Genomic DNA, 16,833 nt, shown 5'->3' with positions numbered 1-16,833 from the left:
AGGTGTCAGCATCCACACGTGCTGCCCTGGGAAGTGATGGCAGAGTGAGGAGTATTAAGGGATGCGTCAGTGCTGTGGTTATTTTGTGATGCTTTCATCACTTTGCGCTCTGAGTTTGTACTGGTGATGACCATCCAACCCGCCCTCCCTGCTTTAAGAAAGCAGAACTTCAGGGATGTAAAGAGACTTAAAACCTCCTCTTGGTTCTGTCCTGACCTGGTGTTGGTCCGGTGCCGTTGTGGTGCTTCCCCTTTGCAGGCTGAAAGAACAAAGTGATGTGAGCTGGGAGTAAAATCCCCATCCTCTGCTCCAAGTGCCGCAGTGATCCCATTGACTTTGAGGATCTGTGCGAGGCCCCACATTAATAGCAGCCATTCAGCTCTGCTTTATGCCATCCCACGCCGCCGTTGGGTCGCACAGCGCTGAACGCCTGACAGGTGGAATGGAGGGGCTGAGATTTATAGGGAAATATTACCGGGGTGAGCCGTGCGTGTTGTGCATCTCCCTCCATCTCCTTCCCTCCCCGTGCCCTTGTGCTGCGCTCCCCGTTCCTTTAGCAACGTGTCTGCATGCAGAGCTGTGGCACCTCCTGGCTCTGTGCTGTGTGGGGCCCTATGGGGATGCAGAGGGGGCTGTGGGGTGGGGTGGGTGCTCTCCCTTGGGGTCATGTCACTGCACACTGTGCTTCCTTGTAGGTGTCTCCATGTCTGAGCTCTGCAGCTCCTGGGACTCACAGCAGCAGGGCATGGCATACCCCCTCGATGCAGGTAACCACTGACCCCCCCATGCAGGATTCTCCTTGTGTTTCTCTCTCTCCAAGCTTAGCAGATTAGATTTCCTCTCTAAAGGCTCTCAGGGTGTTGTTTGTGCTGAGTTCCCATTAAAGCAGGTGTGGAACCAAGAACTGAGAGCTCCTGGAGCAGCTCTGGGTTCCAGGTGCCCCATGACCTCAATGGGGCTGAGAAGAGCCCAGGCCGCCCTGGGATGAAGCCATAGCAGTTGGGTACACTCAAACCGTGGCTTAAATTGCAGAGCTGTGCTCTCAGTTCTCGATTTGTTTGGGGTTTTTTAACTCACTTTTGTTCCAGACTTGGTTTTCTGCTGGTGTTTTGCACAGGAAATCCCCAGCATCAGCTGAGAGGCTCAAGAAAGCAGCGTGGAACCAAAGAGCTGGTGGCTGTTTGCGGTGCCTCTCGAGAAAGCATTTAGTGGCCTTTAAAATAATAGAAGATGATATAGAAGGGGAAATAGAAAGAAAAAGTGGGGAGAAGGAGAAAAGAAGCAGCCAGGAAAATAACCCATCGCTGCAGTATTCAGCTTCATGTGCTCTGTGCTGGGAGCCCCATTTCCTTCCTTCCTTCTGTCTGTCCCTTTAGGAACAATGCTCATTCAATCTGTGTTTGGGATTTGTCTGAGTTACGGGAGCTGGTGGGAGTGCTGGTGCTGCTTCCTGTGCCTGAGCATGGGGGAAATTCTGCTCTGGTTGTGACCTTCTTCCCTGTGGTTTTGCATCTCTGCTTTGGGTGAATTTGGGTTCTTTTAAGGCTCATTTAGTTTGCCAAGGAGTGGGGGAGGAAAGACGGGGGTTTGGAGTGACCTGTTGGAGTCTTATTGAAGTACTGCAAATAAATGTGAGCGTGTTCTGCTGGGGGCATGGCCTGGGGGTCTGTCCTGTTCTCCATACACGTGTGCTGTGAACCAGCTGTAGGCCACTTCTTGTGAAGCTGAATGTGAGCAAAGCAAAAAAACCCCAAACAAATACAAAATCCCTTATTTGCATCTGATTTGCTTTCTGTCAAGATGTGACAGCTGCACATCAACGCTGCTTTCCTCTCCCCCCCCTTCCAGAGATGGAGACCATGGCTGCCAGCACATCCCTCCCCGACCCGGCCGGTGAATTCGACCGCAACGTGCCCCGAATCTGTGGGGTCTGTGGGGACAGAGCCACTGGATTCCACTTCAACGCCATGACCTGCGAGGGCTGCAAGGGCTTCTTCAGGTGAGCTGAGCTTCGGGGTGAAGGATTCCCATCCCACAGCCAGAGAGCTGCTGGTGCTCAAGGTGCAGCCCTGCAGAGCTTTGCTGGACCTGTGCCTGCATTGCAGACAGCTGATGTGTCCGCACACCTCAATAATTCAGACCTCACGAGGTGTTTCCCTGTAATTCCCTTCCTCTGACTGTCTGTCTGTTAGGAGCCTTGCAGACTTCACATGCTGTGTACATAGGAGCGTACCAGCCTCTAGCAAGCACCTGGGCTGGGAAAAGCACAGCTGGTCTTTAAAAGATGCTGTGATGGCCACGAGCTTCTGCAGAGCAACCTGCTTTATATCCTCTCTGAAGCTCTGCTCACCTCCGGAGTGGGAGATGGGGAAGCCCAGCCACCCACTGAGCAACCCTCCACCCCCAGCTTTGTTCCTTGGGGAGTTTAAAGCAGCTGTAGGTTCTGTTTGCAGCTGACTTGAGGCTTTTTCCAGCCATCAGGTGAGTGTCTTGTAGTCTCCAGCTGCTCCTAATGAAGGTAAAACCATCCCAGGGCCTGGTGAGCTGGAAGCTGGTGGGTGTTTTAGTGGCTCACTCACCCCAATGGTGTCAAACCATTCATGTGGGAGTTGAGGTCACTTGCACCAGGTGAGAGAATGACTAAGAGAGACAAGGAGAGATAATATCTGGTGTGGGACTGGCAGGGAGAGCCTTGCTCAAGCACTGTGCGCTGCAATGAGATGGAGGCAGCAGGATGCAGACACCGGAGCACATCAGGGCTGTTACAGCAACCAGGGCACAGGTCTGCACAGCAAAGTCACAGCTCCTCCCCTTGCAGGAATTTTGGGGCTAGATGGAGGTTTTCACATACCACAGTCCTGCAGCCTGGCCAACCTGAGCGACGACATTTTCCTCTATTACTGCTGCTCAATAAGTAACTCCACTTCCATGTGCTGCCCTTCATGCTCTGGTTTGATGGCACCAGCCTCCCCCGTCCCCTCCGTGGCTGTGGGGTGAATGGGGCTGGTCCTTAACAGGCTGCAATGCAGCTGCTAACACTGTGAGCCCTCCCTTACACTCTGCTGCTTCCCCATCTCTATTACCACACTGGTGTAATCATGTACAACACGCAGCTGTATTTCTGAGCAGACATGTTAATGGTGTGAAAAGCTGGAGCCAGCCCTTCATGCCCCATATAAGGCCTTTATTTTCAATTTAAGGCTCTGCTTTTCCTTCATCTTGCTTTCCAGGCACACTGTCCCTATGCTGGGTCATGGTGTGTTCTTTCTTGCCTAACCAGGCTTGTTTACAAGCTCATTTGAACCAATGGATTGAGTAATTCTCATTGCCTCTGCAATATCCAGGTGCTTTCTGCCTGCAAACACCACAGCGTTGCTATGGGGGAAGCTGGACCCCCTAAAACTCACCCAGGAAATCCACGCATCCCTTTCCAGGCACCTTTGTAACACTTTGTGCTTATGGTTTTTGTGGGTTTTGGGTTTTGGAAGAACCACTGCACAGATACCAATCCCTGGTGGCTGTTAACCTGCCTTGGAAGTCAGAATTGAGCTTGGAAGGAGCAAAAAGGGCGAGGGAATATGAGGCTGTAGTGGCAAAACCTGCAGTGAAGGGCTTCCCAGTCGGTCCCATCTGCTTGGGGTCGTATCTATGCGGATGATTCCCCAGCATGAAACCAGGACCTGGCTTTAATGGCTCTATAAAAAGGCGTTAGGAATTTACTGGCACCTCTGGGTGCTCGAACGTGTCCATAACCTGCAGCACAAACAGGCACGAGGCAACCTTTTGTCACTTGCTTCAAAGTCCACTGTTCATTAATGATGCCAACGGCAACAGTCGCCTTTTATTGAGCTCTGCTGTTTGCTCTGGGGCTCTTAAAACGCATCGAAGCCAGAGTGATTTATTCTGCTGCAACTTGGCTGAAGCACCCACAGTTTCTCTGGTTCATTCTGAAGTTCCAACACAATGACAGTGGGCTTTAATAGCAGAGCTGCTTGGAATGGCAATGGGTATTTCAACACCCAACAGCTCCCCACCCATCCTGTCTGCATCACTGCATCTCCTGCTCCCGTAATCCTCCCCAGTGGGTCTTTGTCCTGTTCTATGGGGAAGTGGGAGATTAATTATTGTTTTCTTTTGAGATAAATCCCCAGGGCCATGAGTTGTTCGGCTTTAAATCTCCATCCTGCTGCATTGTCCTCCTCTGGAAGGGGGACAACCATTGATCCTGATGCTTGGTGCTGAGTTGATGGTGTGGTGGTGATGGCTTGATGGTTGGACTAGGTGATCTTAGTGGTCTTTTCCAACCTTTATTACTCCATGCCTGGGGGAAAGGAGGCTAAAATCCAGGTAATGCAGAGTCCAGGAGTGATCCCAGACCTTGGGGAGTCGGGTTGTGTATTCAGCATGAGATGTGCACGTGGCCAAGGTGAGAAGGGTGCCAAAATGGTGATTTAAGTGGTAGAAAGTGAGCAGCAGAAAGCAGGCACAGCAGCCTTACTCTTCAGCTTGCCTCGGGGGCTCATCCTAAAGTCTATTTCCCAACAAGAATATTCCAAGGGGTCTCTAAAGAGGTTGGAGTAAGGGGTGGCTGATAGCTCCCAGATGGAGCAGGCGGGATTTGGGGGAGAAAATGTGAATGGTGCCAGAGGACCAAAGCGCTGACTGGATGCTGGGCTTCCCTGGGGGCTGTGTAGGTGCAATGAGGAAGAAATAAGAATTATCCAACCCCAAAGAGTGATGGCTTCACCCTGTTTCATGAGTAAAAGCAGTGCCAAAATGAATCCCTCATTCCAGCTGTGCTTACAGGGCTGGAGACTGAAATGTGGAGCTGGGGAGGCTGCAGAGGGGTTTGGTTATGGGTAGGGCTGCTTTTGGGATCTGCAGCATTGTATGGGCTCCGTAAGTGTGAGAGCTGTGTGTGCTGAGATCTCACTTTATTCATACAAAGATCATCACCATGGGGCACAGCACAGCCAGGAGGGCTCTATCCATCCCCATGGGTTGGGTGTCCCATTGCCATGCTTTGCAGTGCTCCATCCCTCCTGCAGGCACCGAGCTGCTGTTTTGGGAATGCTGCTGGATGTTCTCTCCCCATCTCCCCATCACAACATGGGCAGAGCTTGGGGTGATTTGGGTGATCCCAAACTCACTGCAGCCTTCCTTCCCCCCACCCTGGGCTGATGCCTTGTTTACTGCTGCCCATGGGCCGGCTCTGTGCAGGGAGGGAATGTTATTTTTACCATCCAGCAGCCTGCCTGGGACAGGGCTGTAAATGAGCCTTGAAATGGCCACTTGTGGGGCTGGACAAAAATACACCGGAGCCAGACAGCTGTGCTCTCTCTGCTGATGTAAGGCTGGGAGCTGTGGGGCCGCCGACCCCTAAGGCAGGGAAGAGCTGCTCAGAAACCCTCCATTGTGCCCCGCCGCCCTGGGTTCAAATAAACTGCAATTTTCATACCAAAACCATAATGTTGGCTTGCACACAGCACAGCTTTCCCTGCCCCAGGGCCTCGTGTTCCTCTTGTTTGTGCCCTCCCCAGCCTTGCCCTGGGCTGTGGGGCAGAAGGCGCTGCTCCAGATACCCAAAATACAGAGATTTGTTCACTGAAACTGGAGCACTGTGGGGTGTTTGGTTCCAAATCCTGCTTTGCCCCCAGGCTGGGCAGAGCTTGTCCTTGTTTCTGGGACCACGAAGGCCCCATTGGTTTTAGTGAAAGGGGAAAACCCAGAGAAAAGTGATAAAAGCAGGACCCAGGGCAGAATGCAGGTTTAGGGCTGTGGAGGAGGCTCTGCCATCAGCTTCTCCCGCATTGATGCATCCACCTGCAAATGGCTTCACTGCAAATCTGCTGCTGCAGGGGCAGTTCTGCTTCCCCCACATCTTCAACACCACTCCCTGGGGATGGAAGGAAACCAACCATGGGGCTTTTTGGGGCTGCGAGGTGTCCCAATGTCCAGCTGAAATGATGATCCCCAGATGCATTTATTCACCTATGAGGTGAGAGGAGAGTAAAAGCTCGCTGTTTACATCTCTGTTTTGAAAGCAGCCTCTAATTGCACACTATGTGCTGCTTGGGTCTGCAGCCCAGGAACAGTTTATATTTATACCCTATAGGCACAACCAGGCTCTGTTCCTGGGCTGGAGATCCCTGTCCTGTGCCCGCAGAGCTCAGGACTGCTCCCTGTTCACTTGGCATTGCAAGAGGATTTTATTATTGCTCCTCCTTGCAGACCTTCATCTGGGGGCTCTGATTTCATATGCAGTTGTGTTTGGTTTCTCACTGCTGTACTCCAGCTGTGTCTCTTCCCATCTGCTTTTCTGCTGCATTTGCCCTTCTAAGCTCCCTCACTTTGATTTCCAGCCCTGGGGTTTGGTTTACCTCCATTCAAACTCATTTAAAACGAGCACATAAAGATAAGCTTTGCTCACCGTTGCAAGATCCTTGACTAACTTTCTCCCAAGCAAAGATGTGTCATCGCCAAAACCACCCTTAATGGGCAAACTCAGCTGTGCCTGCAATGTGTCATTAGTGGATATCACACAGAAAGGAGTTCATAGCTGGGAGCTGTGGCTTTGACCCTTTGTACTTGGAAGGTTTACAGTCCTGATTGTAGCAGTGGATTAACGTGGCACGGTGTGGTTTGGGTGGAAAAGAGGTTATTATGTTAAGTGCTCTTTCTCTCGTGTCCTGCAGTGAGGTTTTTGTTGTGCACATGCAAGCATGCACTCCAGCCAGTTATTCTAGCAAAGCCAGGCTTTAAAGGCTGGTAAATGTTTAATGTTGCTGCTTTAGCACATGCTGCTCAGTCCTCTGTTTTCTTTGTGGCTGATGGACATTTCTCTACAGTCCAACCTCCTCCTGTTGGGCTTCAAAGCAATGTGGAACCAGAAAGCTGTTCCAGTAGTGTTAAGCCCACATCCTTTTGAGAGGGCACCTTTTCCATGCTGCCCAGACCTGGAAGATCAACCCTCAATGCGCACACACAGCTGTGGCCTTCCAAGTTGAAGAGCCCTATCCAAGAGCCCAGCTGAGCTGATGGGTCGGTCAATCCCAATGTGTCTCAGCAGTCCATAGAGTTGGGGAGAGCTGCATCTCCCCCTCCTACTGCTTGGAGCAGCCCTGATGCATTGAAAACAGCACTGTGTGACCCATGGTGGTTTTATTCCCCTCTGCAGGAGAAGCATGAAGAGGAAAGCCATGTTCACGTGTCCGTTCAGCGGGGACTGCAAAATCACCAAGGACAACCGGCGGCACTGCCAGGCCTGCAGGCTGAAACGCTGCGTGGACATTGGGATGATGAAGGAGTGTGAGTACACCATATGTGTGTGGGGTGAGGGTTCAGCCTCATGCCCCCGTGCTCTTTTTTCTCCTTCTCAATTAAAACGCTTGCACTCAAAGCTCTAAAACCTTCACAAGGATTCTGAGGGGATGCAAAGGGCAGGGGACAGTGTGGGTAATGATTGCGCCAAGCTCGTGTAATGATTGAGGCATTAATGAGCTGTGTTGCTGTCTGCCATGCAGGCACGCTGGCTTTGCTGGCAGTCGGGGGCAGCCACACGGTGAGCACATCCGGAGCTGTTGCTGATTAACTCATTGATGGAGCCCATTCATGTCCTCTCTGTGCAAAGTCATCGTCCTCCCCCAGCACGTGGCAGGGAGAGCAGTGAGCCTCCCTGCATGCTGGCGTGGGATGGGGGGCTGCATTCACAGCCAGTCGTTCCCCCTTTTGCTCTGCAATAACTTTATTTCAGGCCCTTGCTCTCGCAGCTTGGGTCCATCCATCCCGCCACGTGCACCGCGGAGACTTAAACAAATAGCAGGGGGAAGCAAAGTACTTTTTAACCCAATCCAAACAGGCTAATGTTTGTCCAAATATTTATTTTCTTCAACTATATTTATAGATAAGCAGCTTTTAAAAATAAAAAGCTGCTTGGCACATTTCCTCCTACACGCGCCGGCTTTCTACGCCCCGAGTCTTCAGGAGTTCACGTAGTGTTTAAGCCAAAATAACAGCCCTGTGCTAGGAGACTGCAAACAGGGCAGCCTGTCCTATGATTGATGGGCTTGAAAATTTGGAGCTGGCTTGGAAAATGGAAGTGGTGACGGTTTCCTTATGCGCTGAGCAGGAGAACAAACAGCGCCTGATGGCACGGGGCGCAAAGCAACACATCAGGACTTGTAAAGAACTTGTAAAGAAGAAAATGCCTGAATGCCTCCAGGAGTCCCAGAGATCAAACAGATCCTGAAGAACTGGAGCCCCCTGAATGCTGTAAACTGGCAGCTGTGCTCTCTAGAGCGGTAGGAAAGCAAAGAGCAGGTAATGCAGCAGGTGAATCCTCCAGCAGGAACATCCGCTCCCTTTGGTTTAATGCTTGGACGGAGCAAAGAGCCAGTCCTGCTCTCTGTAGTTGGCTGAGCAGCGTGGAAAGCATTGCACAAAGCACAGTTCTGGTGTTGTGCTGCTTTGGCATTTGTTGTCACATCTCATTGCTTGGTTGAACAGCCCCGTTCTGCACTTTCTGCTTCAAAACCCGGCTCTGAGGTGCTCCCGAGCAGTAGAGACCCGTGTTTATATTGAGGGCCTTATCTCATAATCACTCAGGAGAAAACGCACTGTGCTGATTGAAAAGGAGAGCACTGCAATGCCCCATTGCATGAGGCTGCCTGGCTGGGAGCCTTCAGCCCTGGTTACTGCGGCTCGTTTGGCATCACCGTTGCTAACGAGGGAAATGTGTTGACTTGTAGCAGTTAATTACCCAGGAAGGGCCAGACAATGCAGCCAGGGATCCGCCTGCCCTCCTCGGAGTTAACTTGTAAGCGACCCCCCCCTTAGCAAACGGTTTCTGTATTAATGAAACCTAACTGAGGAGCCTAAAAATAGCCTTAAATGAATGGGAACAAGGTGTGCTGCTGTTATTTTTAGGTGGCATCGTGGATCTTTGAACTCTTGGGGTGGACTCTCATCTTCCCCAGGCTGCGGTTGCTGGCACGGGTAGGAATGGGATTGGTTTGCTCCGCTGCTGGTGGGTCTGAAGCAGAAATGAAAGCAAAATGGGATAAGGTGGAGCAGGCAGATGTGGACACTCTTTGTGCTTGCATCAATTTCAGGTCTGGTGCAGGCAGCTCCATCTCTTCCTCCTGTCCTAAATATTGGGTGGCTTTTAGCATTGTCCTCGGCCATGTCTGCAGGACATCACCTCCAGGCTCGATGCTGCAGTGAGGGGCTCATAGAGAGGTGCAGGAAGATGAAGGCTTTGTGTGTGTTGAAATTCACGCGGAGCAGAAGGTCTGGCCTGCTGCACTCCCTGGGGAGCTGAGGACAGCCACTGTCCCCACGAGGAACCAAGGAGGGGATGAGTTGCAGCCATAGGAACACGCTGAGCCCAGCAGTGAGGGTCAGGGCCGGGGGCTGATCCACAGCTGCAATCTGCAAAGCAGCGTTAGCAAATATTTGTGGTTTTCCACCCATCTTATCTGCGTGGGGTAAAGCACAGGGCAGGCTTATGGGACAGCGTCAGGCCATCGGCGGAGGCGAAAGCCGCGTCGTTTGGAAATGTTCTGGGGATGTTTCCCTTCGTGTGGCCCAAGCAGAGCTGAGGTCATCCCTTCCATCCTGCAGAACTGCCTCCTGCCAGCTCCCTGGTGCTCCTGAAGGGGCACCCAACCCTCCAGGGCTGTGCATTACCTGTGGGTAATTCACCTCTCTTGGCCTCGCTGCCCTCTTTTCCCCTGCCTTTATCAGCTCTTGCAGTCATTACAGCACACACGGGCAGGGGATGTGCTTCCCATTGGCTGCCCTGTGCTGTGTGGTCTAAAGGTGTTGGTGCAAAGCAGGGAGGCAAATAACATGGTGCTCAATTGAGCGGCTGCAGCAGCCTCACTGCATCCCTCCTTTCCCTGCTGTGCTATTGCTGGGGGATTTTGGGTGCCTGTCACAGTGCCAGGATCCAGGAATCTCCTTGGGAAGGATCCAGCTGTGCTTGCAGCGTCCTGCTGCAGTTTGTCTGTCTGTTCATGGGTTTCAGAGCATTATATGGGAGCTGAAGTGAAGGCACAGCTGTGGGAGAGGCAGTGGGAAGGAATTAGGTTTACTCCCTTGGCTGTGAAAGTTGCATCTTGTTGTGAGAAGGGCTGCAGGGCGATCCTGTGTGCTTTTGGCAATGGAGTGGGGTCACAACGCCCCACAAGGCTCTTTGGGGATGATTCCTGCCCTGATGTGAATGCCTTGTGGCACATTAAACACACACAGTGCTGCCCAGCTCTCATCCACCTGCAAATCGCTGCATGGAATCACTGCAGAGGGGCAGTTCTGCTTCCCCCCATCTTCAACGCCACTCCCTGGGGATGGAAGGAAACCCATGGGGTGTTTTGGGGCTGCAAGGTGTCCCTGTGTCTAGCTGAAATGCCACTTACCAGGCTTCAATACAATGCCTGAGTGCTCTCTGCTGAGCAGTCTCACACTGATATTTGCTCCCTTTCATTTTGGTTGCTGTTTGGCTGCCCTTTGCTCTCCCAATGGAGCACACCTCCCTCCATGCCATCCCCCAGCGCCTCCAGCTCCTGCTTTGGCCAAGGCTGCGTGGTCGGATCCTCACCCACCAGCTGTGTCCTCGTGTTCTCAGTAACCTCAGTGCAGCCCTCGGTGTCGGCTGCGGCTTTCCCTGCTGTCCCTGTGGTGTCTGCAGAGGCCCATTCTGTGTCTGCACAGAAGGGATGTGCAGATGTGCCACTGCCTGTGCTTTGGGTCAGGGCAGCCCACAACCACTCCACTGCAGCTCTGTTTGTGCCAGGAGCTCTGAGCACGGCTCTGGCTCAGCACAGGGGAAGGGAGCAGTTGAAGATGCAGGCTGGGGCGTGTTGGCCCCATCCATCCTTCTGTGTGCATGAAGTGAGTGCAGGTGAAGCCTTTTTTCCCAGGAATTTGATGGAGCCCATCAGTCCTGCACTGACGTTGTGCTGTTACCATCTCTCCCTCCCCAAAGCTTCAGCTTTGCTGCTCCCCGTTGGCTGAGCTGGTGCTGGGCTCTGTTGGGGCTCGCACAGCATTGCCTCTGTTTGCAAGATGAGCTGGAAGGGAATTGCGATCGCATTTATCATCTTGATCTGATCTTTAAAACACCTTCGATCTGCCTGCGGGGCTTCCTTCGGGATTTAGTCTCCTGTAGGCTCTGGCAAGTCCCATCAGAGCATCCAGCACCGACCCAAATCCCTGGTGGTGGTTTTGCAATGGATTCAGAGCAACGTGCAGCCCACACCACGGTCTGCCAGGCCTCAATGCACCGAAATCCCAGGACAAATAGGGAAACGATGCTTTGTTGCACAGATCTCATACAAGGAAATCCATTTGCCTTAGGGGACGGGACAAGGGGTCGGTGCACACCTTCTTCCTCCCATCCCAACTCCTCTTCCTCACTTTCTTCCATGCTAGGGTAGGTGAGGAGCTGCTGATCCCATCTGAGCTCTGTCCCCCTTCCAGCCCCACATGGTGCTTCCCAATGCTGCTACATTGCTCAGTGATTTCCCTCTTTTCATGCAGCACCCAGATGGATCCCAAACCTTCCTAATGCGATGGGAGGTGGTAAATCCCTGCTTTGTCCAGGCTGTCCCCTGCAGCACTGACCGTACCATGCCGGTCACGGGAGCGTCCTTTTGACCTCAGCTATTCATTCAGTGCCTCCAGATCCTTCAATCCCCCTCAAGGTTGTTGTGCAAGTTTGAAAACGTATTGGAAAAACGCTGCAGGCGAAGGGGCCAAGAAGTGCAAATGGCTCCTTGAGTCCCGCTGCCTTCGTCAGCCTCTCCTTCCAGATTCCACCCAGAGCCGCCTGCCATCAGATAACACGCTCGGCTGTTCAGCTAATAACTGGTTCTGGGGCTAATGGCATCTCCATGAAGGGGCACTGCTATTTATAGGACCCTCCAGTGGATGTGCTTTGCTGATTGGGAGCGTTAACGAGCCATTGGGTGCAAGGGTGGGTGCTGGCTGTTGCTTTTCCAACCCTGTGAGGCTCTTCAGTTCTTTAGGTTCTTTGTAAGGGTCACATTGGAGCCCGAATTGCCTTTGGATGCTCCCACATCCCTAATAATTGGGTGAAACTTTGCTCATCACCTTCGGACCCGACCCATGGCTGCTGCTGAAAGCTGTCACCCATAATACAAGCAATAAATTGGTGTATTATAAAATAATTAAGGTTGGAAGAGGCCTCTAAGATCATCCATTCTAACCACCAACCATCACCACCATGTTGGTGCGTCCCCTCCCTTAAAAACAGCTGTGATGCTGCAGCCCACCGCATCGGCTCCCTCTGCTGTCAGATCTGAGAGCAGAGCGGATGAACCCATTGCCCACACCTCGAGATTTCTTTCACCCGAAAGCACAGAGCAAACAGTGAGACCTGGAGCAAACCCGTGTCGGTGCTGATGTGACCTCACTGCACCCGACAGCACCCAAATGGGCCATAAACAGTGCATGGCAGGGAGCCGTGACACAGCAGACAGGGAGCGGGTTCAATAATAGGGTCGATGCAGGTTCAATAACTCATGAGCAATCCTGGTTTCTCAGTGCCTATTCCTGAGCCTTTGCTTTTTCCTTCCATCCCTGCAGTCATCCTGACGGATGAGGAGGTGCAGAGGAAGCGTGAGATGATCCTGAAGCGCAAAGAGGAGGAAGCTCTGAAGGAGAGCCTGAAGCCCAAGCTGTCAGAGGAGCAGCAGAAAGTCATCAACATCCTCCTCGAGGCCCATCACAAAACCTTCGACACCACATACTCCGACTTCAACAAGTTTCGGGTACGTTTGGGGCACAACAGCCCCGATTCCCACCTCAGCACCAGCAGCTCCAGCACTTCATTGGTTTCATTCCAATAAAACCCATGGCAAATAGCTCAGTGCTCCCCCCAGGCTGCTCCCCCAGCCCCATTCCTCACCCCCTGCTCTCTCTTCCAGCCCCCTGTGAGAAGCAAATTCAGCAGCAGTACAGCAACGCACTCCTCCTCCGTCGTGTCCCAGGACTTCTCCTCGGAAGACTCCAATGATGTTTTTGGTTCCGATGCCTTCGGTGCATTCCCAGGTATCACACTCAGCTCTCTATGTGGCATTTCAGGCATCCACGTGCCATGGGAGCAGAAGGGGAAGAGATTTTTCTAAGCCTGGCCAAGGACAAAACAGTTCTCAGTTCTCTTGGGGAATGCATTTAACTCTAAGAGCCTCCTGAGGGTATTTAGAGGGCGTCTGGTGAGCTGAGAGCATTAAGTGCTTGGCTGGACTGGGACCATGAGCTGTTGTTGCTGCTGCTCTGCCTGCAGTTAGATTTAAACTAAAAATCCCTCTGCAAAAGTCCTACAGCTGATAGGACGAAATTGCTCTCCCAGCCCAACACAAAGACCTCCCAGCACAACAGGCCCCATCCCTGCTTCAGGCTGACACCCTGTAACCCCCCAATCCCTGTAACATCTCACCCTCACGGACCACCCCCCTCTTTCCAGAGCCCATGGAGCCCCAAATGTTTTCCAACCTGGACCTCTCCGAGGAGAGCGATGAGAGCCCCTCCATGAACATCGAGCTGCCCCACCTCCCCATGCTCCCACACCTGGCTGACCTGGTCAGTTACAGCATACAGAAAGTGATCGGCTTTGCCAAAATGATCCCTGGATTCAGGTGAGATGTTGATCCCACATCGGGTGCCCGCGATGGTTTTCTGCTCCCAGGAATTGAGTCATTTTCCTCCACTCTCAGGGCTCCATCCCCTTCCCAGGTCTGTTCCTACCTTCTTGTTCTCCTTCCATCTCCCTTCCTGGGGTTATTCCTCTTTAATCTTAAGCTGAATTCACCCTGGCCGTGTAAACAGAATACCCGAGCTCCTGAGAAAGATGCTGTGTGAGTGGTGCTCATCCTGCTTGTGCATCCTGAGATCCCATTTAATACCAGCCCAGTAGGAGTCAGCCTGGAGCCCAGGGCACTGGGTGCCGCCACTCAATGCATGGAGCTGCAAAAAAACCCATGGCTTAATCACCCAGAAATTCAAGGTGAGGGAGAAGCTGGATCGTGCCTCTGGTTGTGGACATTGCCTTATTCCCACCTGCAGGGATCTGACTGCAGAGGACCAGATTGCCCTGCTGAAATCCAGCGCCATCGAGGTGATCATGCTGCGCTCCAACCAGTCCTTCACCATGGAGGACATGTCGTGGACCTGCGGAAGCAATGACTTCAAGTACAAAGTCAGTGATGTCACCCAAGGTAAAGGTGCTGCTGGGCATCCTTCTGCTGGTAGGGGCTAAAAGTTGGAACCCCAGCCTGAAATTCAGCTGTAGAAAAGCCATACTGGATACACTGCAGATAGTCAGGTGGATTTTGAGCCTCTCCCAGCACTGGGATGAGCCTTGGAGGAACTGATGATGCCGAGATCCTTGGTGCAAGGGCAGAGATCCCCCAGTGAGATCCCAAGGGAAGCAGGCAGAGCAAACAACCCACTGAGGGCAGGGATGGATGGGATCCACTTGCAGCATGATGTGGGCACACAAAGTGTGTTTGTGGTGTTCCTGCAGTGTGGGAGTGATAAGGAGGCAAACTGCCTGTAGGATAATTGCCTTTCTAAAGTCATCTGCTCCATAATCTCCTGCCTTAAAGTTGCTGCTGGGGAGGAAAGGTTGAAAGAATGTTTTTAAAGCTCTATCAGAAATCATCCTCTGGTGTCACCCTGTGATTCTGTGATCCTGGCACTCTGCTGCATTGAAGGAGGAGGTGCTGAGCTCCGCACTCACCACTCAGCTGCAGATCCGAGGTCCCATCCCAGTGCTAACAGCTCCTCTCTGTCCCCAGCTGGTCACAGCATGGACCTCCTTGAGCCACTCGTGAAGTTCCAGGTGGGCTTGAAGAAGCTGAACCTTCATGAAGAAGAGCATGTGCTCCTCATGGCCATCTGTATCCTGTCCCCAGGTAGGAGGATGCTCATCCCCAAACCCTGCCAGGCTTTGGCAGCATGAAGGCTCCACAGGTGGAGCAATACCAGGCTAATGGCTGGACTCAAAGGTCTGATCTGTTGTTGGTGCTGTTCCTTAGATCGACCCGGCGTTCAGGACACGTCTCTGGTGGAGTCCATCCAGGACCGTCTCTCTGACACCCTCCAGACCTACATCCGCTGCAGACACCCCCCTCCTGGCAGCCGCCTGCTGTATGCCAAGATGATCCAGAAGCTGGCCGACCTACGCAGCCTGAACGAGGAGCACTCCAAGCAGTACCGCTGCCTCTCCTTCCAGCCCGAGCACAGCATGCAGCTCACCCCTTTAGTGCTCGAGGTCTTTGGCAACGAGATCTCCTGATTGCAGCCGTGGGTTCTGAGCACCCACGTGTAAAGGGATAAGTCAGCCTTGGCCCTATGGAGGCACTGAGGAGGGCTGTGACCCTGGGAGGAGGTTGTATGTTTAGTTTCACACTACTGCAGGTCCTGCTTTGTTTTCTTAGCCACAATGGCCGAGTTTTGCTCACTGCAGACCCAGATCTGTGCATTTTTCCCCCCTTCACGAGTGGTTTTTTTCCACTTAGAGCTGACTTATCCCTTTATGGGTGTTTTGAGGCTGGGCTGCCTTGAACTACTTCTTTCTGACCAGAAACTGAGGCTGCTTGGGAAGGAGAGGCTCAGGTTCTGCAGATTCATGGCACTGGGGAATGAATCATCAATGGCATATATTGAACCTGAGGGACCCCTACACAAATCCCCAGATTGGGAAGGGTAACACTGATGGAATTGCACACCCAAAATCCCTGCAGGAAAATGCTGAAGCTGCTCCTTCAATCCCTACAGACAATGGTGAGAGTTTGGAGAGGGGAACCACAGCCAGGAACAGCCGGCTGGGCTGTGAGGTGTGTTCCCAGCACCGCTGCCATCCCATATCCAACATCAGCCCCATTGCTGACAGCATCCTGTGAGGGTGTTGTTACCTTAGTAAGGCCGGCCAGAGCTAATTGGGCACGGTGAGCTGTGCAATGCTGGAGCTCTGGGGGTGCCCCAAAACTGCTGACCCCACTGAAAGCCACCTCTGCAGGGGGACGGCCCTTCAGGAGGGGACAAATGGGAGCAGCACCATCATGAGGACAGAGATGGGACCATGAAACGCAGAGGAGCAATGGGGGCTGAAAGCCTCAATGGGGCTGAGTGCATCAATGGGGGCTGAGTGCCTCAATGGGGCTGAGTGCCTCAATGGGGGCTGAGTGCATCAATGGGGCTGAGTGCCTCAATGGGGCTGAGTACATCAATGGGAGCTGAGTGCATCAATGGGGCTGAGTGCCTCAATGGGGCTGAGTGCCTCAATGGGGCTGAGTGCCTCAATGGGGCTGAGTGCCTCAATGGGGCTGAGAGCCTCAATGGGGCTGAGTGCATCAATGGGGCTGAGTGCATCAATGGGGCTGAGTGCCTCAATGGGACCCCAGGCAGCACCGTGTGCGGGACAAGAAGAGCTCACAGTCCCTGCGTGGACAGCGGGGGGTGGGGACCCTGCAGGCAGCCTGACCTGGGGGGAATACTGCGTGGGGAAGGACCGTGCGTGGGCATGGGGGTCACCCGCGGCAATGGGGCTCCATCTCCGTGCAAATAAAGGTGGCACCGGCTGCATTGCGGGGCCGTGTCGCTCTGTCCCGTCCCCTCAGCCCGGTCTCAGCGCTCCGTTCTCTCGTACCCACGCGTGCTCCAGCGTCGCGGCCCGTCCACGTGTCCGCAGCTCCGCGCCGTGCGCATGCGCCAGTGGGTGGGGGGCGGTGCTGAACCGCACATGCGCAGTGGTGAAGGGCGGGGCGGGCTGAGACTGCGCATGCGTGGAGGAGACTTAAAGGGGCGGTG

At 53.1% G+C, this 16,833-nt stretch overlaps 1 protein-coding gene and 1 long non-coding RNA gene across 2 annotated transcripts; one reads left to right on the top strand and one right to left on the bottom strand.

Moving 5' to 3' along the window:
- Nucleotides 1-1,895: 1,895 nt before the first annotated feature.
- Nucleotides 1,896-15,663, top strand: VDR (vitamin D receptor; the record flags this gene model as incomplete). The annotated part of the gene is given in 8 exon segments (NM_001323241.1): nt 1,896-1,999; nt 7,178-7,308; nt 12,607-12,791; nt 12,948-13,071; nt 13,487-13,658; nt 14,086-14,237; nt 14,820-14,936; nt 15,060-15,663. Coding segments are annotated over 8 exon segments (1,245 nt in total), but the record flags the coding sequence as incomplete, so codon positions are not given.
- LOC116652602 (uncharacterized) lies at nt 7,861-16,741 on the bottom strand. The gene is made up of 2 exons (XR_004305762.2): nt 16,673-16,741; nt 7,861-9,429 (listed from the first exon to the last, which is right to left on the bottom strand). It is a non-coding gene; the product is annotated as an uncharacterized LOC116652602 (long non-coding RNA).
- Nucleotides 16,742-16,833: the final 92 nt, after the last annotated feature.

The sequence above is a fragment of the Coturnix japonica genome, unplaced genomic scaffold (assembly GCF_054131305.1).
Source record: "Coturnix japonica strain WE unplaced genomic scaffold, WE-NBRP24 Scf078, whole genome shotgun sequence".
NCBI lineage: Eukaryota > Metazoa > Chordata > Aves > Galliformes > Phasianidae > Coturnix > Coturnix japonica.
Note: the sequence above shows the minus strand (reverse complement) of the source record. Positions and strands in the feature narration are given on the sequence as shown.